The following is a 26,877-nucleotide window of genomic DNA, read 5'->3' as shown; positions in this document are numbered from 1 at the left end:
AAATCCTAAAATCATTCACACTAAATGAACTAATGCACCCTTGTCAGGGCTATTTCTTCTTTAGCGGGAGACCGTTCGCATGTACATCACAATCCTTCTTTTTGCTAATGTTTTTTTTTTTTTACGGAACTTATTTTTTGGGGCTAGACACAATTTTTGGGGGCTACAGCCCCCCTAGCCCCCCCCCCCCGTAGAACCGCGCCTGTTTATACTCCCTGTATTGTTATCTACATTTCCTCCTTAATTTTTTTCTCCTTAATACAATAAATTATCGTTTTCTTCTTGAAGCTGGATGTTTAATTTCTTCCGTCGGGGCTACAAGAGACCTCTTGTTGAAACAGACTTGTATGACGTTCTGCCTGACGACTCCGCTGTTTTTGTGGTCGGTAAACTCGAGAGGTAAAATATGTGCTAATGCAAAACCCTATCCCAAAACGAAATGTGTAAATGAAAACAAAGTGTCAATAGCATTTGAGCACACTATAAGCTTTCAGATCAATGACAATAACACGAACAAATACATTTACATCTGACTACCCATGGAGAGGGAAAACAATGACTATATTACAGTTGTAAATCTTTATTGTATGTTATCGGTGGTAGGTCGAGTATGGTCTTTTGAATTTCATTTCTCCACGCAGGGAGTGGAATAAAGAAATTAAGAAAAGTGAAGCCACTGGAAAGGCTCCGTCTCTTCGATGGGCGTTGGTTAGAGCTTTTGGCTGGTATTCCACAACACACGGCTTTCCTGCATTCATTGAGGTAACGAAAACCAGCTGTATGATGTGAATAAGTTTACTACCTTCCACAAAAGAGATGTAGGGAGACATTTTTCAAATACTTGGCAATTGAAACGCTAGACATTGATTACATGAATAAGACATCCGATTCGAAGTTAGTCACCTAAAGTCGAAATCGTTATTCTGGGTTATGTAATCCTAGGTTATTCACAACATTTTAAATAAAACGCATCTTTTAAATGGTAAACATTCAACACCAGATTTATGTTGAAAAACGACGGAGAGCACTTTCTACAGCAATTAATGGGCTTGATTTACCTTAAGGTGGGGATCGCTGCTGATCAGGGGATCGATATCGAGGCCAAAGGGCCGATTGATAATCAACGATAATTTTCTCAAAAACGGCAGCGGGGATTCTGATGCAAAAAATAATCTTCGCCTACAACTTGTAATTTGGAGTGGGTCTCGTGTTTGTAAATAATTGAACAAAATTCACTGTGGAAAATAACCACAAAGGGTCCATGCTGTTTACATAATATATAACTTCAACCAATCGTAAATACGTTATTATATCAGTGTTTTGTTTATTCAGATGTTCTTCTTAATTTTCAAACATGTATTTTGGATGTGGACATTGTCAACAGGAGGTCGTCTTGAAGATGGCGCAGCCAGTGATGCTGAGTCGTCTGGTTCTGTATTTCTCCACGGATCTCGTGTCGACCACGGAAGCCTACTTGCAAGCATTGGGCATGTCCTTGTCTTCCCTCCTCATGGTTATCACCCACCATGCCTGCTACTTCAGCTATGGGATCACAGGAATGAGGCTAAGGACGTCCTGCTCAGGTCTCATCTTCAGAAAGGTGATTCAAGATCCAAATAGGAAAATTCAGTATGGAGTGAACCCTTCATTGAGTTAATCCAGCTTAGTGTTATCCCCGCACGGTCCAATTCCGACCAACCAGTATAAGCTATTCATTGTTATTTCGGTTGTGTAAAAATCAAACGATTGTGTACTATATGAACCTAGCAACCTTTTGTGTAAACTGTTGTTTACACAACTTGTGTAAAATAGTACACAACTTGTTCAGTTTTTTACACAACTGGTTACACAACTGTTGAATTATAACAAAAAATAATGTGATATTAAAAGACCAATCCCTACCATGTTGTCAGTACAACGCCATTACAGTATAAATAAACCCATCAATGCGTAGCAAACGCAGAGTACATGATTACTCCAACGATGTGTATTTAATCATTTAATCATTCATGAGTAATCTCAGCACAGCTAGTTTAAACACGATATGATATTGGTAAAGGAATCTTCACAAAATTTACAAAATGTCCTTACAAATGACATTGTAAGGAATCTAGCTAATTCTTGTTTTGTTCTCAATATTGCAGGCCTTAAGACTCAGCAACCTAGCTTTGGGAGAAACGACAATCGGTCAACTGGTCAACATCTTATCCAATGACGTCAACAGATTCGATTTGGTACGCGCCAAAAAGAGATCACGTGTGACTGCCAGTGGGACTTACAATTACACGATACTCAAAATGTGGTGACAAATTGAGCAGTATGTAAAAAACAACCCTGACCGATTGCTGTTGACGTACTAAATCCTCTGATAATTATTAAAAAAAAAATTGACAGCGTCTGACCAATATACCAACTTGTTACCTTCAAGAACATTTTTTTTTGCAACAAAAGTGATGCGTAGTGAAGCAGAAAAGCTTACCCCTCTTGCGATCCGAGTGCATTCTTGATACATCAAGTCGTCAATGAATTACAAGGGTTTTATTTTACGTTCAATTACGTTCATTATTTAATGTTAATAAGCAGGGCAGGTAAAGAAAACCTATTTTATACCCAAAACTACCCAGGCGCTATCCGATAGTGTTGACGAAACGCATTCGAAAATACTCCCGTTTTGGTCACGTGACACTGACGGCTACATGACCTTAGATTCATCAGAAATAGTCAGAATCTTTTGGTTTTGGCAAAACTGTCTTGCATCCAGACCAAAAGCGGCAAATCATGGGTACTGTCCGACAAAAGGTGGTGCTCTTCCTGGCGGAACAATGCCAACAATTGCGTGTCGTTTAAAAAAAGAAACTTGTCATAAAAAAAGACACTCCTGAAAACATAATTGATGGACGTGGTTAATGCTCCTTATTCTCACGATGGGTTCTTCACAATGTTGAGACTACGTTTGACTGGCTGTTAACTTTGTGTCATTGTGTCATGGTGCACCAGCTGTAGTAGCAGCTATATATACCCCCATCGATCCCACATCCTTTCCACATTTCGTATGTCAGGAGTTGCTTAATAATGAACCAAACTGCATCGTCTCTTTTTTAATAGGTCGCCGTGTTCATCCACTACCTCTGGATAGCTCCTCTACAGCTGACTGCTGTGGTCGCCCTAGCATGGAGAGAGATCGGAGTGTCTTGCCTCGCCGGGATCTCCATTTTGATCTTCATGGCACCCCTGCAAGGTTACATGGCGAAACTATGTTCCAAATTTAGGTAATCCTGGATGCATTAAGAAACACATGGTGATATCCGTTTTGACTTATTCTTTGGCAAACTGTCGATCAGATAACTAAAGACAGTTTTGACCCCTGTACCAACAGGCAGTAGGCCTTTAGCTGTGTTGAATGTTGACATGGGATTGCTCTCTATTACGTGCACAGTACAATAATAATGACCACTTGGTGCAACAACTACTATACTACCACAACACTGGGCTACAGCTTTCGGTACACTGTGGTACCGGGGCTGTATCATTAGTCCGACGCCTCATAGGTCCGACGCCCCATAAGTGCACAATTTCGGACTTATGAGGCACAAAATTCATTTATTCAGCCTCATAGATCCTACGCCTCATACCGTCACCGGCACCACGAACTGACACCCTCTGCATCACATGTGTACACAAAAATTTAAAAATTCAAATTTCCTTTTTTTTGGCCGATATTAGCAGTTTGTATCATGAAGTTTAACATGACGAAGATTAAATTGCTGAAATCATCTAAAATAAGCAAATTTTACTAATGAATTTTCAAGAAATTGGTCAATTCTGGTCTTTTTTGTTACCACGAAGTGACCCTGCACAGGGTGTCAGTTCGTCAAAAACAAACATTTACGTGTTTTTTTAGAGTGTGCGCATGCAATAGCGTTAGGGAGTGTCAGTTCGTGAAAACGAAAATTGACGTGTTTTTGGAGAGTGCGCGCACGCATGCGCAGTGTGTGCGCGCACTCTCCCAAAACACGTCAGTTTTTGTTTTCACGAACTTCTGACTCCTCATAAGTCCGAAATGTCGGACTTATAGGCGTCGGACTTATGAGCAGACCCCGTGGTACCAATGTCGTCTAAATATACAATTGTCTGGTATGCATATGTGCATATTGTGTTAGACAAACCCTGTGCAATGTGAGATGTTTCGTTATAAAACCAAAAAGGTAGGTTAACATTATACTACACTAATTTCCGAGGTGAGGAGTGTTTTGTTTTAAATTGTCTTCACTCTAAAGTAATGCAACTTTAAACAACCTCAAGATCTTTGTTGTAAAATTTCCCATTTGCCGTTTTCCTTTTTTCAGATCCAAAACGGCCTTGTTGTCGGATGCAAGGATCCGCATCATGAATGAAGTGATATCTGGCATACGCGTCATCAAAATATACGCGTGGGAACACTCGTTTGGAAAACTTGTCGCCGAAAGCCGAGAGTAAGTTGACTTCCCTCATACAATATATCTGCCCAGAGCAAGGGCGGATACAGAACTTGATTCTCGGGGGGGGGGGGTGAAGATGGCTCGAGTATTATTATTTCTTGAAGGGGAGGGAATGCAGTGTATGAAGTATCGCACGCTATTGCCATAGTGTAATTTAAAACTAAAGGGTTTGTGTAATGAGCTTACCTGCTGACCGGACTTGTTGTCAGCTGTCTGGGGCCGATGGCTGCTGTGTGGAGCCCTTCCGACCTTTGGCAATTCCAGTCTGTTCAGGTGATTATCGACAACTGGGGCCTATTTTTTGGCTTTGCTTAGCACAAAAAAGTCTGGTTTATAAAAGCAGGTTACCAGCAAAAACTCCATGTATGTATATTACTCTTGATTAGTATTTAGCTGTTGTTTGCTATAGCATGAAAACCACGCGGAGTTTTGGCTGATAGGCTGCTTTTATAAGCCAGACTTTCTTGTGCTAAGCAAATTGGTTTGCTTAGCAGCACCGTGAAATTGGGCCCTGGTACCGTGCAGTGAGTAGGTCTACAAAGTTGCGATGGTGAGATGGTCGGCAAATAAACCAGTTTATCTAAGTAAGCAGTCTGCTGAATAAAAAAAAATAAGTTTTTTTGTAGACAGTTTTGTTTCTTCCTGTCTACAGAAAGGAGGTACGGAAAATTTTGCACAGTGCCTATTTGCGCGCAATAATTGGAGCCCTCCGGTTCGACGTCCCTCTATTGACGACATTCATCACATTCATCGTCTACGCCTCTCTGGGAAATCCCGTCACGCCTTCTAAGGTCTTCCCCGTCCTCGCACTGTTCTACAGCGCCAGGACTTGCCTGTCCAAAAATTTCCCAAGCGGGGTCATGTACTTGTCAGAGGGACTCGTCTCCATTCGAAGGATTCAGGTGAGAATTGCAAACAGAAAATCCTCAGGCCGACAAAGTTAAGATTATATGTATCCTCGATTTGTGAAGATCGTCTTCCTAAGTGTTCACTATCATAAATGGTTGTTGGCTTCCAATTTTTCAGAGTACTTTACTCTATTCAAAGACTTCGGGTGATAAAGACCGTGGTGAAAGGGTACACTCAAATATAATTAGAGTACACTTTGTAATACAAACAAATTATGGATATAATAAAAATAAATCCTTTGTCCCGGCTGGTAATTATTATCTGCTCACTGAATAGGACCAGCACTACACTCGTTTCTGCTAGGTCTGGCTGGGTATGCTGTACACAGACGAAGGTGTCTTTCATATTGTCTTTGATGGTACTTCTTTGTTCTTCTGACCAGATGTTTTTGCTGATGGAGGAGCTGCAGAGACAGGCAAATGAGCCTAATACGGACATCATTGATAATATTTTCCTGGAAGAGCAAACGGCCTTATTGGAAAAGATCAAAACAGATGGTTTTCTTGGGAACGAATTGGACATCTCAGAGCATTCAGAGAGCGCGCAAACAGAGAGAACGAGTAGTCTAATGAGTCTGTGGACAATGGTGAGTTGGTTGACTACCTTAGAACTGCCGTAAACAAGGAAAAGGAACCAGACGAGACTAACCTTGATACGAACGAGCTCGATACTGAGAAAGAAGATGGGGCACGAATTGTTGTGGAGAACATGCACGGATCTTGGAACAAGGTAGAGTTGCCCATATTAATAATAATAATAATAATATAATTGATAATCATATACAGGGAAGACATTCACATAGATTTGTGCGTACACACACACACACACCCATTCTCAAATTTGTATCCTTGTGGAGACATTCCTTTGTTCTCATGTAGTAAAGTGTTCAATTTTGAAAGTGAAGATTCAAAATGCTCTTATTTTAACCAGAATTAGTTTCCTTGGCTGAAATTTGGACTTAATATCCCTTTTCTAAAACTCTTTCATTTGCGACAGATCAACCCACCTTGGAAATTCCTAGTTTTTGAGTAAAACCCATATATCTATTTCGTGAAAACCTTGTGGAGACCTATTCATCTATAGAAATTGCCCTGTGGAGACCTTTACAATGTTTTGTTCCCTATTGTGTGTGTGTCTCCACAAGGATACGAATTTGTAGTCACCCCGTCGCGAATTTCTATACGCCCGAGGACAATGCTTTGTGTTTCATTTGTCCTTGTATTATAACACTTCCCCTTACACTAAGCACGCAATCGTGCGATCGAGGACAATTTCGAAAAAAGCACCGTCGTTCGAGGAATTGAAAGGATCTTTTGTAATCCTTTGTGGGTCTGTCCTCAATCGTAATGCCATACAAGAGCACCCACACACACACACTGACGCTTACATAGGCATAGAAGTGGGGTACTTCATTTGTTCTAGTGTACTAAAATTTCGCAACGTCGCACACTTTTTTTTAAATGCTCTTATTGTAACCATAGTTAATTTCCTGGGCTGAAATTCGGACTTAATATCCCTTTTCTAAAACTCTTTTATTTGCGACTTATCAACCCACCTTGGAAATTCCTAATTTTTGAGTAAAATCTATATATCTATTTCGTTAATAACTTGTGGGGTACCAAAACGGTACCCCGCAAGTTGGTGGGCATTCCTTGTGGGGTACCTCCCATTGTTCCGGTACCCCACAAGGCAGTGGTTGTACACGCCCACACACACACACGCGATTATCCGTTTTTTTCTAAACCCAATTTTCCTCATCCTAGCCCATGAATTTCGGTATTTTTGCTAATTGGAACATGAACGATCGATCTAGCGTATTTGCGACAATGAAATGTCGCCTCTAAAAAGGCGGCTGAGGCATTAGGGAGACATTGAAACGTCTCTCAAATTACGCATGTCTACCCAATGGGAAACCTCACAGGCTAAAGTGTGTCCCAAATGGTAACATTTGCGATAGTATAAATAACAACCACAGTTTGACACTTCATAGACTTGTGACCGAAACTAAGAAGACGTGCATATGAGACGTCATGCACATACATGCCATGCAACCAAAAACTTAAACCGTACGTAGCTCTAGCCTTTGACAAAATGGCGGCCTTAAGAATAGGGCGACAGTACTACTAGTCGACCTAACCAAGAAAATGTTTATGACCATAATGCTTATTCATAAAAAGTACGTATCCACCATTGTTGGTGCTCAAGGCGTTACATTATTGTCATCCTGCTCATGCGACCAATAAAACATTCAAAATACCATCTCAGCTCCATGGGGTGTATACAGCTCGATAATGCCATTTCGGCGCATAGCAGCTAAAATCTACCATAATAACCATCTCTGACCTCACAAATACCCATTTACTCCTGGATTAATAGAAGCAATGAGTGACAAAGTGACTTGCCCAAGGTCACAAGCACCATGGCCGCAGGCTGGACTCGAACCCACAACCTACATAATTACCCAATGGAACGATTGAAGTAATATTGTGTCATTGTTTGTTTTTCCATGACTTCTATATTTGATTCGAAGTAGAAATATCGTATAAAACACAATCAGATAGAATTGTTTTTACTCAATCAAAAGGACATCAGGAACACAGTGCTACAAGACGTCACTTTCCGAATTCAACCAGGGGAGTTGCTTGCCGTCATTGGGCCCGTTGGGTGTGGCAAGGTGAGTAAACCAAATGATTAGAATCCGGTGAATCCTTCCTTTGACATATTGTGGCGGATTCTCCTGATGAGACCATTTCTCAGACCCGAGACGTTGCAAGCAATGTTTAAGGGATGCAAATTCGTTTTGGTAGAAATGTACCGCCGAATGAATTGATTAGGTAACTCGGCCCAAATAAGTCAAATAAGCACCGTAGGACACCTTGTTTTGGCCACAGCAATAACAATATAGCTTATTGAATCAACAATTAATTGCGCTAGTCTCCTATGAAACAAGTCAACACGTGGGTTGCACTTTCGCTACAATATAGAGGTTCATATTTTTCTGCCCCTTCATATTAGTGTGTGTAGTTCATCTTTCAATATTTATACACGAGGTAAGCCGGGCGGCTTACCGTTTACATCCTGAAGGATTGGTTTAATTTGGGATGCTTGACATGTTCTCCTGTTCTCCATCTTCTCTACAATTTCTCTTGACTGGTACAGTCAGTCAAAGACTTATTCGATAGATATCATTGATCTCTTTGTGTGAGTCCCCGCATGAAATACGTGAATTTATACCCACAATGATGAAGGCGTCACAATCTCAGGTGTTTGATGTTTACTTCTTAACAGTCTTCGCTTCTGATGTCCCTTCTGGGAGAGATGCCTACTGTATCAGGAGTTAACGTCTTGAATGGTCGGGTTGGCTACACGGCTCAACAGCCCTGGATCCTTTCTGGCTCGCTAAGGGACAACATCCTCTTCGGCAACGAATACCAGCCGGCCAAGTACCAACGAATCATCACACAGTGTGCGCTAACCAGGGTAAGTTTGTGGGGACCATTGAAAGTGGCGCTGTTCAATCGCTGGTGATCTTTGCATGACACTTCTTGGGTTTTAAAAATCTTGACTTCGTCCACAGACTCTGTTCTAAAAGAATTTGGGGGCCCTTACTTAAAGGATTTGAGAGACTTTGACTTAATGTCAGGCCGCGTTTTGCTTGGGAAGACATTGAACTATGTTATCCCGGCAAACAAAATAAAGAAAATCCTATGTTGTCTTGACCCTTTTGATAATTCTTAAGCCACGGATGAAAACTCGACACTTTTTCTGTATGCAGAATAATTGTGTAACCCTGAGCTCCTATTTACAGGATATCGAACTGCTTCCTGAAGGTGACCTGACGCTGGTTGGTGAGCGTGGTGTGACCCTTAGTGGAGGTCAGAGGGCAAGGGTTAGCCTCGCCAGGGCCCTGTACAGCGATGTCGATGTGTATCTACTTGATGATCCTCTGAGTGCAGTAGATCCAGCAGTTGGTAGACACCTCTTTGAAAAGTGAGAACCTACGATGGATAAAAACAAATTGTACTTATCTTTCCAGAAACGTCTCATTTCAAGAGATGGCAACTTTTGTATTTGTTTTTCCAATAGGTGCATTCTCCATGAAATGAGGGACAAAGCTGTGATCCTTGTCACCCATCAGCTTCAATTCATTGACAAGGCGGACAAGATTCTCATTCTTAAGGAGGTACTTAAATAAATATACATGAACCTTTTCGGCACTCACCTTCGTTTCGCGGCAATTTCCGAGGTAAACCCAACCAAGGTAGTTCACGTCATTTAAGGATGTCTTCATGTGAAGATATATATGTGAAGATATAGTACAGGCTGCAGTGCTGAATTTTGATGATTTTTTTTCTTATTAAGAAGCAGTTCATTTCACGTTGATAACTTCAGTGGTGATAGAGAAAAGATAATAACATTATTTGTTTTTTAAATATAGTTATTATTGTCAGATATTTATCTCTCATCTGTAAGGGTAAGGTGGCTGGATACGGAACCTTCCAAGAGCTGCAGGAAGACGGCATGGACTTCGCTGCCCTTTTGAAGAAGAAATCTGTAGATGGTGATTACGATGGAGAGAATGATGTAAATCCTGAACGACTTGACGACACGGTGTCCATCTGTTCCGATGTCTCGTTTCACCCCGACAGTCATGAGGTGCGTTTTCTTGGTTCATGCACAAAACGATTCGTAAAGTGGATTCCTTCGTAAGAAAAAAATACAAGTGGAATTTATTCAAATGAGTTTATATATATCAATCAATTATCTAATTGTCTAGGTTGAGACACCTGTTGATGTCGTCCTTGAGGATATGGCGGCCGGCACTGTGGAGTGGATGGCGTACATCCGGTTCTTCAGAGCGGCTGCTGGGGTACCCTTTCTGCTCTTCTGGGTCATTGTTGTAGTCGGTGCACAGGTAGATTCTTATCGCCGGGATTATAAAAAAAAGCTTCACCTGCCTCTTTAACCTCAATAATATCAAAAATTAGGTTTTTGGTATAATTTGGTGACTCTAAAATCAATTGGAAGGCTACACCGTTGATGGGTAATATGCTTACCGTTGATATTGTGTTTGTTTAACAGTAAAAAAAAAACAACCTAAAGCAGCATCCTACTGATTTGGCTTAACTAAGCTACGGTTTCTGCTTCTCTGCTTTTGGTTTAAGGCATTGCTTTCTTACACGAATGTCTGGCTAGCGATGTGGACAATCGAAGAAGAGAAGGATCTAGTGGACAGAAATGTTACCAGTCAGGTTGGTTGACGGGTAGGATCAGTATCAGGAAAGGTATGGCGTACAGAGCCATTTGCTGAAGTACACTTGGTCAAATAGTCAGGGTAGATGCAGTTGTATTGAAATTGAGATACCTTTTTGAAACCTAGCGAGCATGTGCAAGCTTTAATTATGGTTTAATCCTTTTTTAGTTGACCACCCACTAGTTCAACGGTTTGTGCTGACTACTCACAAGTGAAAGGGCGTCTCGAAGAACGTAGCGATGACGCTTACGTGAAATTCCAATCAGGCCATCTTGAAAAATAAAGTTATTCTTTATCCACAAACGATTAGCTCAGTGTTAGTTATGTGACAGGTAAAACCTAAGGAAACGCTTGGCCTAGCTTTTTCTTTCATTTTGTCCTATGTGTAGTATTATCAGGACGGCACGGAGTACGAGGACCGGTCATACTACATAAGCATATACGCCATCTTGTGTGGAGCTACCACCGCCGCCTTGTTTCTTCGGGCCTTTCTGTTCTTCCATGTCTTTGTTACCGCCTCAAAGGCCCTACACAACCAGATGTTTGGCGCTATCATCAGAGCGCCCATGCAGTTTTTTGATACAAATCCTGTGGGTGAGACACTGTTAATCAATTACCGCGTTGGTCAAGTGTAATCGGTGTCCTTAGAGGCAAGGAGAGGTACATGTTTTGTAGTTTACAAAACAGAATATTGTGCGTTGTGTATGCACATCATCGCGGCCGTTCGTTTGTTTAATCATACTGCGGGGCCTGCACACATGCCCCCAGTTCGATGGATCATTATTGGACAGTTTAGTGCACCGAACAGGCTCTACGCTAACCTCAAATGGGATCATGGAAGATACCACATATTGTCTGCACGATGGCAAAATGTAAACGTTCTGCCAGAAATGCAAGGACCTGATGTATGTATATTTCGGTTCCAGGTCGGATTCTGAATCGCTTTGCTAAAGATATTGGCTACATGGATGACGTTTTGCCATCTACATTCACCGAATTCCTTGAGGTAAAGTACAGACTACACAAACACAATTATGCGTATATCAAAAAAAAGGTGAGTTGCCTTCTACTGACAATTTCTAACAAACTGGATTTACTTAAATATTGATTATCTGAGTATCTAGAAAATTAAATCAAAGACCTGATTGTCAGTGCCTCAATTTCTGGTTGTTAATTAATGTCATTGTTTCATTGTCTTCTCCAGATTTCTTTAAGTGCCATTGCCAATGTCATCCTGATCTCCATCTTCAACCCTTTTTGCCTCGTTTTCACATTGCCGATCGGAGTCGTCTTTCAGTTCACGAGGAAGTACTACCTAGCCTCCTCTCGAGACGTTAAAAGATTGGAAGCAATAGGTAGGCCAATCTTGAACGTTGAAATGCATAATCACAAGATCATAATGTAAAATGATGAACAATGATAAAAGAAAAACTTTGTCACAGGCGGTAACATATCCCGCAGGGGGAAAGAGACAAGGGAAGGGGGAATTTTACCTTAATAACTTGTTTTGGGGAAGAAAATAAATAAAAAATTAAGATTACTTGAGGTTGTTTTCCAGCAAAATGAGGTACACCTTTTTAAATTAAATATATACTCTTTTCCCCTTTTTTACAAAATTGGGGCCGTGGATTGTTTTCAGAAACATTACTCATTTTGCCCATTGGACACAAACATGCATTTTACGGTGTAATGATAACACAATTCTTGATGTAGCTTGTCATTTCACCTGATATTCTTTTGTGATGAACTCGTGATGACTACAGATATCGAACACAACTGTCCTGTTGCCTCCTTCATTGGATGGTTTGACCGATTATGTAATCATGTGCACCTGTTTTAGCTCGCAGTCCAGTATTCTCCCACCTGTCAGCCACCCTGACTGGTCTTAGTACCGTCCGCGCCTTCAAGGCTCAGCAGCGATTCACCGAGGACTTTGACGGGTACCTGGACGGCCACACTAGGGCCTGGTTCCTATTCCTGTCCGCGGCTCGATGGTTCGGTGTTCAGCTGGATTTCTTGTGTGTGTTATTTGTCACCGGAGTCAGTTTGGCATGCGTCTTTGCCGCAGATCGTAAGTCAGTACTTACACAAAGTAACTTAGTCCAGTAAACAAAGATAATCACAGGTAGTATGGATGAAGTGGCCTTAAACCATTAAACCATTTCATAATAATGAGTGCAAAACTTCACACTTAAACAACTTTGGTAATATAGTTTTGCCCAACCTTATCATGAAATTACAGTGCCTTAATTGTGGGTTGATTCGGGTAATAAGTGGCGAACCTCAAGGATGAATATGCTCAAGAGTGTAGACAATTGGTGAGTGGCCAACATGGGGCTAACTGCCAAATTTGAGAGTATATTCAACTTTATGTGAGAAGTTAACTTGGTATAACCTATGACAGTACAGCAGTTTAGAATAATATTAATTTTTGAGACCCATTGGGGGTAAAACTATAAAAAAAAATATGCTTCAAGATGTGACTACGATATGCATGTATAGGCTACATGTACAATGGCTTTTAAACACACGGGTATGTACAACGCGCATGTACACTGATCATGTTGACGCGCGCGTTTGCACACCTGACATGTGTATAAATAACGACAGTCACCCTAATAAGCATAATTTGCTACATTAATTTTGAAGTAAAAAAACCTGTCATCAGGTACGTCCATTATTGTTCGGAATGTGGGGCTTAAATGAATATAGTATTAGGCCAAAAAAAGTCTCCAGTTTCTGGTATGGAGCTTGCCCAAAAAGTGTTGCGGCGACGCGGCTTCTTTTTTTTTAACCTGACTTTTTTGCTTCAAATGTCGGCTGATGACTGCAAATGGTGCCTGACTAAACTTAATGCAAATATATGGGAGTCCAGAGAGGCCACATAAAGCTTATTCTTGATCATAACCCCATCTAAATACACGTTAAAATTGTGCAGCAGCAGGATTCCAGTCAAACCAGTGAGTTTGGCGGTTTTGAGACATCATCTTTCATTGAAAAAAAAAATCCTTTTGCCGACGCGCATGGCTACGGCGACGCGCGCGCATACCAGAAACCGGAGACTGTTTTGTTTGGCCTTAGGGACACAGTTATTACAGATATTAATCTTTACTTCATCTTCAAGCTTTGCGCATCCTTTGCATTACCATCTAAGTTTTCAGTTGACCGCCATCTTGAATATACCTATAACAGCTTCAACTAATTAGTAATGATTAAAGAAGGGGTTTTTCACTTTAGAAGGCTTAGCAGATGGTCAACAAAAGACACAAGTGATAGATTTGGTATCCATTGGTCTTAACAATTTGCCAAAGTCCGTGTCGAAGATAATCTGGTTAAAAAGGGTGTATTTTATTTTGTTTTTCCCGTAGTTCTTGATCTCAACTCTGGCATTGTCGGTCTCTCATTGACGTATGCGATGGGTCTCATGGGGGAGTTCCAGTGGGCGGTGCGACAGAGTGCAGAGTTAGAAAACCAGGTAAGCTCTGACAGTTATCCCTCTCCAAAAGAAACGCTTGTGGCTACGGCTTTTTTTCACCGTGTCGCTTTGCCAGAACCAAATCTGTAGCCAAAAATGATCTCGTGCATTTGGACACGACTCAAGTCGGATGCGAGCGGATCAGCTATCATGGTGATCAGCAGAGAGATGTCAGAGAAGATGATATTTTACAATATTGATCTGGTGACTAACGTTTAGTTTGACCAAACATTTCATTTCATAGAGTGACACTTCCGAAGTCCATGCATGTAATTAGGACAGTCCCCAGTGCATCTATGCAGGACTCGACAACATCAGAGCTTTTCATCAGAATTCATTCTGTTTTGACGTCACAACATTTTGTAGACAGAACAAACTGAAGTGATTGAAGGCTATCTGTGTCATCAGTGGCACTCTGTCTTTTTATGTACGTTCAGATGATATCTGTAGAGCGTGTTTGTGAGTACATCGATATCAAACCGGAGGCACCGTTGCAAACCGATCACAAGCCACCTTCAGACTGGCCTCAATGTGGCGGCATTACGCTCCAAGATGTCTCTCTGAGATACAGTGATGATGGGCCACTGGTACTACGCGAAATTAACTGCGTCATCAAGCCAAATGAGAAGGTGAGGCTACATGTCCATGTGTGCAAACGAAGGTTCTACTTTACTTGTTATCGTTATTCTTGCCAAAACAAAAATGCAAAGCAGAATCAGGCGTCAGCCGAGTGATTTGAAGAAGGAAGAGTCTGCATGTACTTTCCGATGTAATCCACGACCATACATGTATTAATTAGAATTAGATCGTATACCAACATGAATTTGGAAGGGAGGTGGGATCAATGCTCTCTCGGGATTGCTGCATCAACCATAGCTTGGTCTATGATTAACTGGTTAAAACAGATTTGTGTTTGGTGAATTCGATCAAGTTACATGAAGCACTTATTTCGAAGGCTTAAAAAATCATCCTTATACCCATCACATCGCGGCTTTCAGGTGGGCATCGTAGGCCGGACAGGAGCCGGCAAAAGTTCCCTGATGACAGTGTTGATGAGACTGGCTGAGCCCACAGGTACCGTAATGATAGACGGTATCAACACAGGCCTGATAGGACTGCATGACCTCCGCAAGAAAGTCTCATTCATCCCACAGGTAATGAAAGCCCATTAGCATTGGTGGCATGGGTGGCTTGTGCGTAAAGCGCTCGCCTCTCACCAAGGTGACCACGGCTCGAATCCCGGCCGCGGATCACATGTGAGTAGAGTTGTGCGTTGGTTCTCCCCTGTGCAACGAGGGTTTTTCTCCGGGACCTCCGGTTTTCCTCCCTCTGGAAAAAAATCAAACACTTTTCTCACCTAGGCTGTGCTCCGTAGTCGTATATGGGTCGATGTGGCCGGCAGCCATAGGCGTCTTTACGTGCCAGCGGCCCTATCACGTTGTAGCCGCGTCCTCTGCAATTCAGCATACCAGCTGCGAGTAAGGATGATTAGCCTCCCCAAATTTATTATAATTATTTTTATAACTTAGCAAACTGTACACATGTTCAGTTTATCACCTCGAGTAGGCCTACGCCATGAGCTTTTGCTACTTTTCTGGAAAGGTTAGGGGTGTTAGTTCTTTTTTAACGTCGAACATAATATCTACGTATCTGCTTTTAAAACTAGTTCGTGATATCGTAGAACCATTTTTTTTGTAACCTTGTGTGTTTTTTTGGGTTCCCCATGCTCAAAGGACCCGGTTCTATTCAGCGGAACACTTCGCAAGAACCTGGATCCTTTCAGTGAACACTCGGATTCTGATATATGGAGGGCTGTTGAAGAGGTACGCTATGTGTTCTGCTTTCGTCTATGCCCTGTTTGTTCATTCAGGCTATACTGAGACAATGACACACAAACAAATCTAAAACTGCAGATATAAAAATGCCTTTTTCTCGCACTGGCTTTCGCTCGGTATCGATTTCAGCAGTAGGTAATCTAAACTGTAAACCGAATTAATAATCCAAGATTTCCATCATTGGGGCTTAAAAGCGATGAAAAATGTTGCGACAGATAACTAGACAAATCTCTGGAAGATGGAGAAATGTAGAAAACAAGAAGAGACTACTTGTGGATATGATATTCACTCTTACGAGCGCCTTTTTGTGTCCCAAATTAAAGGTTGAGTTGAAACCAGCGATTGAGGAGCTACCGGACAAGTTGGAGGCAGTCTTGACCGAGGGAGGCACTAATTTCAGTGTGGGTCAGAGGCAGCTACTGTGCCTGGCTAGGGCTATCCTACGCAAGAACAAGATCCTCATAGTGGACGAAGCCACAGCCAACGTGGACATCAGGTGAGTGAACATGCTTAGGAATTACCTGGCAAACGCCATACCCCCGTTTTAACTGAATCAACTGTATCATCCACCTGTTTTATTTCTCATACATACAATCAGATAGCCCGTAAAAAAACTCGCTGGCGCTTTACACTAATCCTGAAAAATAAAATGAGGAAAGACCACTTATAAATATACGCCTATTTCCACCTGCTACTGATTTACAGGATCAGTGTTGATTGAAGAGCTGAGACCATTTATGGTCAAAGTGGATTTCTGGATAAACTGATAGAATTGAAAAGTGGGCTAAACCCCTATTTATATTTGGCGGCGGCTTTTAGAGATCTTATTATTGTCGTAAAAATATTAAGTTCTTATTTTATTTTTTATTTCCTTCCAATAGAACTGACCGCTTGATTCAGGCAACCATCAGACGGCGGTTCAAACACTGCACAGTTCTGACAATAGCTCATCGTCTCAACACAATAATGGACTTGGACAAAGTTATGGTATGACTTCAGGGCATACGAGATTTAATAATAGAATGTTGATTGACCAACAGAATATACTGTTTTCGCATTACGTCGGTCGCACCACGAACCGGCGTATCTACATTTTTGGCAAAATGGAGTTTTCGTTATAAACGTTTATATTGCATCGAAATGCTCCTCTTCACATAGTATTAATCTGATCTGAATATCAAAAACACTCACCAGACTCTGCGGTATATCTCTAAAAACTCCGAAATCATTCACAACAATGTGACGTTTTACGATAAAACGCTTTATACGCAAATTCCCAAAGTGCTAAGACGTCACCCAAGAGCATCGACATGAAAAGTGTGAATTTGGCGTTTCACGAACCGACGTATCCCGGTCTCTGCCACAATTACGTGCATTGTAAGGAATACGATAATGTTTCACGAAGTGACGTGTATCTTGAAAACCGAATTTCTTAAAAACTAAGCAACTAAGATGCACACGGATTGCATACAATAAAGTTTAAATTGGGATACGTCGGTTCGTGGTGCAACCGATTTTGTAATACATTGTGATGTGATGTGTTTGATTGATCCATCCAAAATGTCGGGTTTTTTAACAATTCGGAGGAGATGTGTCTTTTGATTCCCGAGGTGATCATTAAGTCTTGTTGCTGTTTTTCAGGTGCTTGACGCAGGGCAGCTCATCGAGTTTGACGAGCCTTACGTTCTGCTTCAGACGAAAGACAGTATCTTCAGCAAGATGGTGCAAGAGACCGGCAAGGCAGAGGCAGCCAAACTCCTGCAGATCGCCAAAAAGACCTCATCGACACTGAAGACGTTGACGAACCTATCTACCTCTTAACCTTTACCAATAAGGAGTATCTTTTTCGGCTGGGACGGGCTACAAATTCCCAAAATATAATATTGTGTTCAAAACAAATTGATTTACATGAAACCATGTAGTGTATTTTAATTAATTTCGTAATTGATTAATAAATCTTATAAAATATTATATAGCGTCGAATCCGCCAAGTAAAATGATCATGGCGCGTTCAACATCATTAAATGATAACTGTAAGGTTTCACAGCAAAAATTAGTGAAATTCAAACTGAAAAGAAAGGAGAGGTGAACAAATTTAAATAACTGCAAAGAAGACGTTTGTCGTAATTCAACTCTTGGGTTGTTCCAGAGGCAAACGCATGACAAACGTTCCATGGCAAACGCATGATGGAGCACTGCATTGTGAGAAGCTTTTCATGTGGACATGATTTACAGACGTAGATACGAGTTTGCCGACACGAGCCAAGATTTGCAATCAACAATGACTAGTAGAAAATGCAGATGAACCTATGCATGCCTGTCTATACATGTGGACACCCATCGTTGCCCAATGATGTTGATATGGTCATGGACGAGGGAAGCGTAAATTGTATTCCCAGAACAGTTGGGGCCAAGTCATGCATAATTCAGTAGTTTCAATCTGCCAGGTATGTTTATTCATGAAAACAGAACAATGTTATCAAGAACATTGTTGTTATTTAGTCAACCAGTTACGTTAGAGCATTTGAAAGTGCGGCCGTCGTCGAGTTACCGCAGGAGCCTAGCTAGTAGATAACGAGATGAGCTATGGATATAAAGATCCCTGGTTCGAATCCACGTCGTTTTTATCAACTTTTTTTTTCTCTCAATTTATCGTTGCAATAATTTTAATTTAACCCAAAGTGCCTTGCAAGTGCCTTGCAATGATTCAAAGGAAAAACTGAACTGTGCATGATTAGGCCCCAACTCTCCAAAATTGCGCACGCAGGAAGTGACTTACCATTGAATATGAATTGCGCCCCCTATTGTTTTCAAACGATATTGAAACTATCAGGCAGTAAGTTCTTGGAAGAATCCATGGAGGGATTCGGGCATATGGTCACCGTACACTCACGAAGACCCCTTCAATTGAGAAACCGTTGTGTTGCTACTGTACAAAGCAATTGCTCTGTGGCGGATTACCTGAATAGACAACACAATGATTTTGCAATTGAAGGGGGCCTTTGTGATAGAATTACTAGCGTGCCCAGATTGGACTATAGCAAACAATTGTATGCATCAATGAAACTTGCTTTTAGGTGTGTAGTCAAAATTGCATGTTTGTAGTTTCCCCACCATCCTTTGAAGAAGCATTATTAGATTTTGTTGTCAGATCAGTTATTTGTCTACAGGTGACACGGAAGGTAATCTCGGTGTGTTACGCGCCGTGTCTCATAGCTTTAGTAGTGTCTGCAGATTCTATCTTAGTGACACTCTTTAAGAAGCTGAAGGGTTAAACAACACATTTTGTGGCATTCCAAATCGTTTAAATTACGAATCCGGAAAACTTATCGTTCGGCTTGCCAACTAGCGTTGACTGAAATATATTGTTTGTTTTATTTATTATTTTTTGGCAATTTCGGAGATACAGTAATTTGGGTTTGGCATGCAGCTGTTCTTTTATCGCAAAGTTAAAGTTCTTCTTAATGATTAAGGGTGTCCACTGCCGAGATCAAATGTGATCATGGTTTTCAAATTATAAATAGGCCCAGCCTATCCAACTAAACGCATCCAAACCTGTCAACCCAACCAAACTCAAATAAGCCATTTCACCTAAATAAGCCTAACTCAGGACAAAAACAAATTAACATAATGTGTTATCTTCAGTTGTTGTTATATTCCTGTTTATTGGTTATGTATTGCATATAGTTTGATAATCAAATTCTACATATTACGCTGAACGACCTCATCATCGATTTACACGATGCACTTATGCACTACGTTTTTATATCGACGTTGCTGCAGTGAAGTATTAAACGTGAATATTACAAAGCGATCCAAAATATTGGTAATGATTGTAAAGTGAACATTTTTCCCGCAAGATGGTATTGTTTACATATTAATTAGACATAGCAATATACAACAAAACAACAATCACTGACAACCAGGTATGTAGTCGGGTCCATCACATGTTAACCGCAAGTCCAGTCACAAGCTCGGTCACAACTGCAGTCACAAGGCCAGTCACAATTTCAGTCACAAGTCCAGTCACAACGCCAGTCTCAAGGCCAGTCACAATAATAGACGAAAGGTAATGAAGAAATATCTTTGTCAAATCTCAGTTGTAAAACTTGTGATTTGAATCGGAGGACTTGTGACCGACTTGCGGGGACTGTCAGTGAATTGTGATTGATTCCACTACATCCCCACTGACAACGATTATTAAAAACAACCGAAGCGTCCAAAACAAGATTGTTTTGATTAATAGCACATATCTACTAATACAGTTAATTTAATTTAATGCATGATTTGTTTTCTGATAACTGATGGTTAATTAAGTGATAACAAACATTTTTTTTAGAAGAATTGTAGCTTACTATGTACAAGCCATTAGTTATTTGTGTAAATTATAATCTTTTTAAATCGATAACGACAAAATGTAAATTATTCTAGGGGGAATATGGGGAGGTGAGATTATACATTCAAACATGTACAGCTTCGAATAACCGTTAATGACGATATGCGTGTCTTCAAACTTTTAATTGTGTTGTAGGGAACTCAAACCTAGGTTCGTCAACAGAGTTGAAAAGAAGAAGGGATATTTGCGCATGGTGGCATTAAGCCAGCAGGTGCAAAGTACCAAGATTCCTTTTTTTTTCACGTGTACACATTTGTTTTCATTGCTAGGCATCCGGTGGAGAACATGAATAAACACAAGCACGTTGTTCGTATAAAACCGATTAAACCTCAGGTGTTGGAAGGCGATTTCATGCCGGATTTACATCGTTGACATCGCACCTCGTGAAAAATCTTGATTGAATGCCAGTCAGCCACTGCCAGCTGCTGTCCATCTTATGTAAATGTGATTCCTTGGGGATTAGAGAATGCCAGTTTAGCTGTATGTTACTAGCCCTCCCCCCCCCCCCCGCCCCACCTATTGATTTTCGAAGGCCAAGTGTCCGGAGAAAAAAAAAACTGTCTACATTTCAGATTATTTTTGTGATGAAAACCTCCGCCTGCGAAAATCAGAAACCGAAAGCGATCGTCATGTGGCACAATACAAGTTTACATTTGGAAAAAAATATTGGCAATAAGCCAGTTCATTATCTCGATGAAGTAGTCCAGTTCAAATGTCATTCGGGATAAAATTGGGAGATGTTCCGTTTCTTTGTAAGCTTAGCGCCTCTGAATCTAAGAATATAAGCATACCCGTGCATTAATCTTGCATACATCATATTTTTCGCCGCGTTGAAATGGTGTAAATCGTCTATTATCGACACATAGAATATTTGATATTAGTTTTATCCGGCAAAGATAAACAGTAAGCCTAATCATTAAAGGTGAAATATTTGTAATTTGTGCTCTTTGTTCCGTTCAAGCAACAAAAGTGCTCAAAATCTAAAGAAGGTTGATTATACAACTAACCTGATAACGTTTTAGCCCAGTGAATGCTGTATACTCCGAGAAAACAATTCTTGATTTCAATTCAAAAGCTGAATCATGTTTTGAATTGGGCCTAAATTCAGCGTCCCAGACACGTTCTCACTGAGCCGATTGCAGCTACGCGATGCCACGCACTCGTCCGACGAATTTCAGCAACCGCGCGCGCGGATGCGTAGTGTCAACGATTTCGCGCACTTCGCCGGATTAAAAAACGAACTACTAACTAACGAACTAACACATCGTTGTAAATAGCCTTCTTCAACTGTTTTCTTCAAAATGACAGCTTGCCAGAAAGAATAATGTCACGGGAGTTAAATGTCCTTACTATCTTGAAACCAAGTATGCTTTTTTACAATAGTAATTGTGTCAGTTACTTTTTGGATAGCTGCAAATGATGGACTGTACCGTTAAAGATGTTAAATGCGATTTTATTTATCCTAATATTAATTTGTTTGAACTTTTATGTTTCCTTTTTCTCGAAAAAAAAACAAACTTTGTGTATTTTGGGCGCCTGAAACTCAGAAAAAAAGGCGTGATATTTAGACAGGCCAGTTTTTTGATAAACTGCTTCACATTTGCTGCATTGCTGTTCCTCGAATCAGCAACAAAAAAGAGAGATCAATCTGCGGATAACCTGTTAATTTGTCCTTCACAAACCGCAATACAAGTCTAGCCCCATCTTGGTGCCAAGTCGGTGATTGTTTTGCGTGCGATACCGGGTACAAGCTCCACGCACGCAAAATATCGCTGCAAGGCGCGTAGTCTGGTTCCGAGACCAAATAATGATGACTGTTGATGTTCAATTACCGACTTGGCGAATTTCGTTTTCAATTGTACACAACGTTGCGAGTATTTTGAATCGCTAGCGAATTCGTTGCGAGCACTCTGATTGGTTCAGGTTCCAACGTATATTCTAGGCCGCCACGGAAGATCATTCTAATTACTTATTTATGTACACAATTGACCAAGCTGAGTGCATTTAGTCGTTAAAACGTCGCCAGATCTGCAAACATGTCCCCGACGTATTGAGAAGAACTCCCCGTGTAACGGAACGAATGAGTCCTCATGTGCATAGCGGTGCGCCATTGAATCTCAACGCAAAAATGCACTGCATATGTATTGCGCTGCACGCATACCGGTATATGAATAACTGTGCGAGAACGTACGGTAATTGTCAAGTCGTAAGGGCCCTGTCACACTTCTGCGTATCCCAATTCCTTATGAGTTGCGCATTGACATTTTTTTTTCATGCGCAGTCGTACGCACAATACGCACCTCATATGCATCTCTATCGTTTTGTGTAAGTTTTATGTACGCAGGCATACGCATGGTACGGCCCAGTACGCCGGATAGTTTTGGGCATGCACAAAACTACTGTTACGCAGGTCATAAGTTATAAATGCGCAGCGCATGGGTCCCGCATCTGTCGATCACGGTACGAGTACGCTATGTGTTCGTGGGGGATAAGCGGTTCATACGCAGTAATACGCTGACCTCCCGGCACGCACCCCGTCAGCATTTGAGCCGCCTATAATTGGACGTATACATAGCGTACTTGCAGCGCAGATACAACGCACGCTGAACGAACTCATAGCGAATGCCGACGTATTGCGTCAGGCATGTGGTCGGCATAAGTCGGGTGCGTCCGGAATACGCTCAGCATGCGCACTGCATACTGACCTATTCGCAGCCCGAAAAATAATGTTGTGCACTGCATACGCAACTCATACGCATCTCATACGCGATTGATGCGCTGAATTCGTTACTTGTACGCTAGATGTGCGTCGCACATAAGTCAAAGTATTCAAAAAATTTCGACGTTTTGAGCGTACGCCTGCGTATTGAAAAATTTTGATAAGGAACTCATAAGGAATTAGGATACGCGAAAGTGTGACAGGGGCTTTAGATATGTCGCAACCCGGCCGATTACGTATACGTACTAGTCTCTAACCAGCTGCGCCGATGGAGTTCCACTGAAAGTCACGGACAAAATACGCCTATCTAACGAGTTGTCAACAAGTAATTTCCCATCTCAGTCTGAACATCACTAATGGAATATGTGCCTGGCCGGTTTTAAACACCCTGTTAAAGACCGGTTGAAGCCTGGATGTTGATAAACACCCGAGCGGAAAATAAAACTCAAAATCACTTGAAACAAGTGTAAAATTATTAATTTCCAACTATTTCGTTTAACAAAACATCCCTCTAACTATGCAATGGCCGCTTAAACAACTCCTATTATGGAAATGGCGCGCACGCGTTGCGCGAACTGCGTAATGTGACGTAAAAGGCAGCTTTGCCGGTATGCGCTCCGTTCACAAGTACCCCCTCGCAGGCAAAGAAAGTACAGTTGAGGGTGACCGACCGACGCCATCTTGCCTGACTGCAATTTTGCCGCGACGCGCGGCCGTACATACCACTGCGTGTTCATAGTACAAATCCCCTGGCGTACGTGTGTCACACACAAGGAACGGTGCGCTTCAACCAGCTAAATGTCCCGCCCATGAAACGTCGTTGCTAGGTAAAAGGGCGCCCTCTTTTTAGCGCACGGAGCCCATAGCGCGAGCATTGACCGATCACGGTAAAATCGCGTAAAACGCAGCTTGTGAAATATTGTCCAATAACATGATATACAAATGGACGCGGAACGCGCAAAATCTGAGACAAACAACATTTACCCGTACAACATTACATAGGGTTGTCTAAAGGCGTGGCTAACTGCAAACGGCGATAGGTTGGTTGCGCATGCCTACGTGAGGATTGTGAACGTTCCACCAATAAAAAAGTACTGTCTCCGGATTTCATAGTGGTCTAAATTTCATGTGACACTGAAAAAGTGTTTTATAAGATGAACCAGCCAGGTTTTTATTAACCATTTAAAACCGGCCACACGACGGGCTCTCGACCAATAGGCATGGGTGAACTGTCTTAGGTATTTATGCATTTTAAATAATCAATAATTTATTTTTCTTTTGTTGGTTTTATCACACACTTCCGTGTTTGTGCCCTAATCTTGTATGGCCAGTTTGTATTCGGATATGATCGTGTGGTTGTTATTATTTTTGTTTAAATCTTAATCACTTTTTTGATTTGTGTGACAGAATTCTTAAAAAGAGAATATATCAAACCAAAAAATGTGTTTGTGTTCATTACAAAAAAATAGTGAAGAACAAAATGGAATTTGCTTTGATTTATATGCGGACTGAAATAGAAAGTTGCTCAAATTACAAAAAAAAATAAGCAAAACTAAAAACAATAATAATCATGAAACCATAGTTTATGCACGTGTGCATATATAGTCCGGGAGCCTATAATGTCCCATGGGAACTGAATGATAAGAAGATCCCAAAACAAAACAAAATCATGTTGGCAATTTCGAAATTTTTGCCGAGGGCGGCCATCTTGGATTTCAAAATGGCCACCGGTTAAAGTTTCATAATGCAATAACTCTGGCTCTGAATGCAAAGCTGACTTAGGTGGCAAAACCTACCCTTACAAGGAAGTAATCGTCTTCGAACTATTCAACCACATGGTCTCAACATCCAACTTGGAAATGATTAATCCTTTTCTTCCTCCATTGTCTTCTGTTACAGATAATCCATCTGGTCTTCCTTGTTTGTGTTTACCCATCTTCCCCCATCTTTCATCCCTTTCCACCTCAATACTGTCCCCCCCCCCCACATCATCCCTTCACTCTCACACTCTTTTGTCCGTTCCCACTCCCTGTGACCTTTGATCCTTCCCCTTTCTGGTCCCTCCCCTGTTTACACAAGACCCCTTGTGGTTTGCCATCTCCCTTTGTTTCTTTGTTCTCTCATCCACCTTCCCCTGCATCTTTCCACACCTTTCACACCTAATCCTCCTTTTGTGTTTCTTCTTTCAGCCCTGCATGTTTGTGTGCACCCCCATGTTAATGTATGTACCTCTGTCATTTCTGTTTTAGCCTCTGAAGAAGAACTTGCTAAGTTCGCAACGTCAGGCCACATTAATTTTAAGACTTACAAGGAAGTAGTTACATCTCACATGATCAGAGTAAGTTATATTTGTTTTCCGCAATATTTATTCAAAAATGGTTGCCCCTGTGTCATTGTCGCTAAGCGTATAGCATGTGATATTTTCTGATGAAAATTTAAACTGTCAAATTTCAACCTTTTACAAAAACAATTGGGAGTAGAAAGCCACCAAGATTGATGTCATATGGCATTCAGAGGTTGACAAATTGCCAAAAAGAATCCCTAAATGGCGGTCGTTTTGAAATTCAAGATGGCCGCCATCTGCAGCACTTAATATTTTGCTTGGTTTTTCTTGTTCCTGTGGGTCTAATTAAGGTATCTAGCTTGGTGACATGTTCTAATTAATTCGGTGCCCACGGGAATCAATGTCATGTCATTAATCTGCCTGACTAATCAATCAAATTAAGAAAGAAACAGAAAACAAAAATGTTTCTTTGTTTAACAAATACTGAAACAGGTAGTAACAAGCCAAAATAAGTAATCATAATACTAGAAAAACACTTTGACATGTGGATATTCTGGGTAATTCAACACATTAAAGATGACAGAAGTATTAAACTTAAAAACATAATGTTATTAATCCATAAATTCACGTTATCGCCTCCTAAGTGCCGATCAGCTTGTTACGCCTTAAACTGTTACTGCCCCAAACTGCTGCAGCACTCTATAGTTTTATGCATTCTTCAAGGAATACATACAGGTACAATGCAGTGCAAATGGGTTAAAAATAAACTTCCACAGAGAAGTATTAACACACGACCAAAGCCCTTGCACATGATGGACGTGTTTTTCAATCAAAAATGGAAAGGAAAACCAGAGGAATGGGATGTAAACAATGGCTTGTTCAAAATAAATATCCCTACTCCACAGAAATGTGTGCGAGGTAGGGAATCTATTGTCATGACTTGAAGTGAAACAGGTTGATAAAGTAACAATAACACAAGAGAGCAAGAGTTTATTTCGCTTTATGGCAAACTGACAAGCTGAGCATTGAGAAAACTAACAATTCATCTGCGTATACTTTTATGTTTATTATTATTTTTATAAAGGCCAAATTGCGGTTCAATTTACATTTCAATAAAATTTTTAAAATGGTTAAAAAGTTAGCACAAAAGTCATAAAAACCTTGCAATATATATTACTTGTAAAAGATCAAACAAAATCACTAATGGATTGAAGAAATTACGTCCTGGAATACTCAAACTGGGCTACAAAACGCGTTTTGAACGAAATGATTAAGTACAATGCTTTATAGCAAAACAGTGAAAAAATCGAAATCGAAAAAATGGCATTGTTTGATATAATTATGTTGCTCTTCGTGAAAACGGGTGACGAAACTTTCCCCCACGTGTATTGGGAATCCAATTTTCTCCTACGCGTATCATAGATATGTAGTACACATTTTATATTTGTAAAACGTCTGAATCATAATGTTTAGAGCAACTTGTGTTAATTTTCGATGGAAATGCTTAAATCTCAGGTTCATTCCTTT

The 26,877-nt window shown here is 40.9% G+C and overlaps 1 protein-coding gene across 1 annotated transcript; it reads left to right on the top strand.

Annotated features, from left to right (window-relative positions):
* The first annotated feature begins 292 nt into the window (after positions 1-292).
* On the top strand, positions 293-17,849 carry LOC119735318 (multidrug resistance-associated protein 4-like). Its single transcript, XM_038209017.1, has 26 exons — positions 293-399; positions 642-762; positions 1,385-1,600; positions 2,145-2,234; positions 3,106-3,269; positions 4,347-4,472; positions 5,131-5,380; positions 5,770-5,973; positions 7,972-8,061; positions 8,676-8,867; positions 9,196-9,377; positions 9,474-9,570; positions 9,861-10,043; positions 10,165-10,302; positions 10,553-10,639; positions 11,031-11,235; positions 11,568-11,647; positions 11,846-11,996; positions 12,482-12,712; positions 14,010-14,116; positions 14,554-14,745; positions 15,115-15,270; positions 15,850-15,939; positions 16,275-16,447; positions 16,833-16,938; positions 17,593-17,849. Exons 1-26 carry the CDS (start codon positions 293-295, stop codon positions 17,770-17,772), a joined length of 3,918 nt encoding a protein of 1,305 aa, XP_038064945.1. The 3' UTR covers positions 17,773-17,849.
* The last annotated feature ends 9,028 nt before the right edge of the window (positions 17,850-26,877 follow it).

This window comes from Patiria miniata, unplaced genomic scaffold (assembly GCF_015706575.1).
Source record: "Patiria miniata isolate m_02_andy unplaced genomic scaffold, ASM1570657v1 HiC_scaffold_29, whole genome shotgun sequence".
In the NCBI taxonomy this organism is placed as follows: Eukaryota; Metazoa; Echinodermata; class Asteroidea; order Valvatida; family Asterinidae; genus Patiria; species Patiria miniata.
The sequence above is the reverse complement of the archived record's forward strand: the minus strand, read 5'-3'. Positions and strand labels throughout refer to the sequence as shown.

Coding starts and splice junctions, on each gene's coding strand:
- LOC119735318 (XM_038209017.1), top strand. CDS start 293: ATGTTTAATTTCTTCCGTCGGGGCTACAAGAGACCTCTTGTTGAAACA. Junction 5,381..5,769: donor TCTCCATTCGAAGGATTCAG/GTGAGAATTGCA, acceptor TCTTCTGACCAG/ATGTTTTTGCTGATGGAGGA. Junction 14,746..15,114: donor TCATCAAGCCAAATGAGAAG/GTGAGGCTACAT, acceptor CGCGGCTTTCAG/GTGGGCATCGTAGGCCGGAC.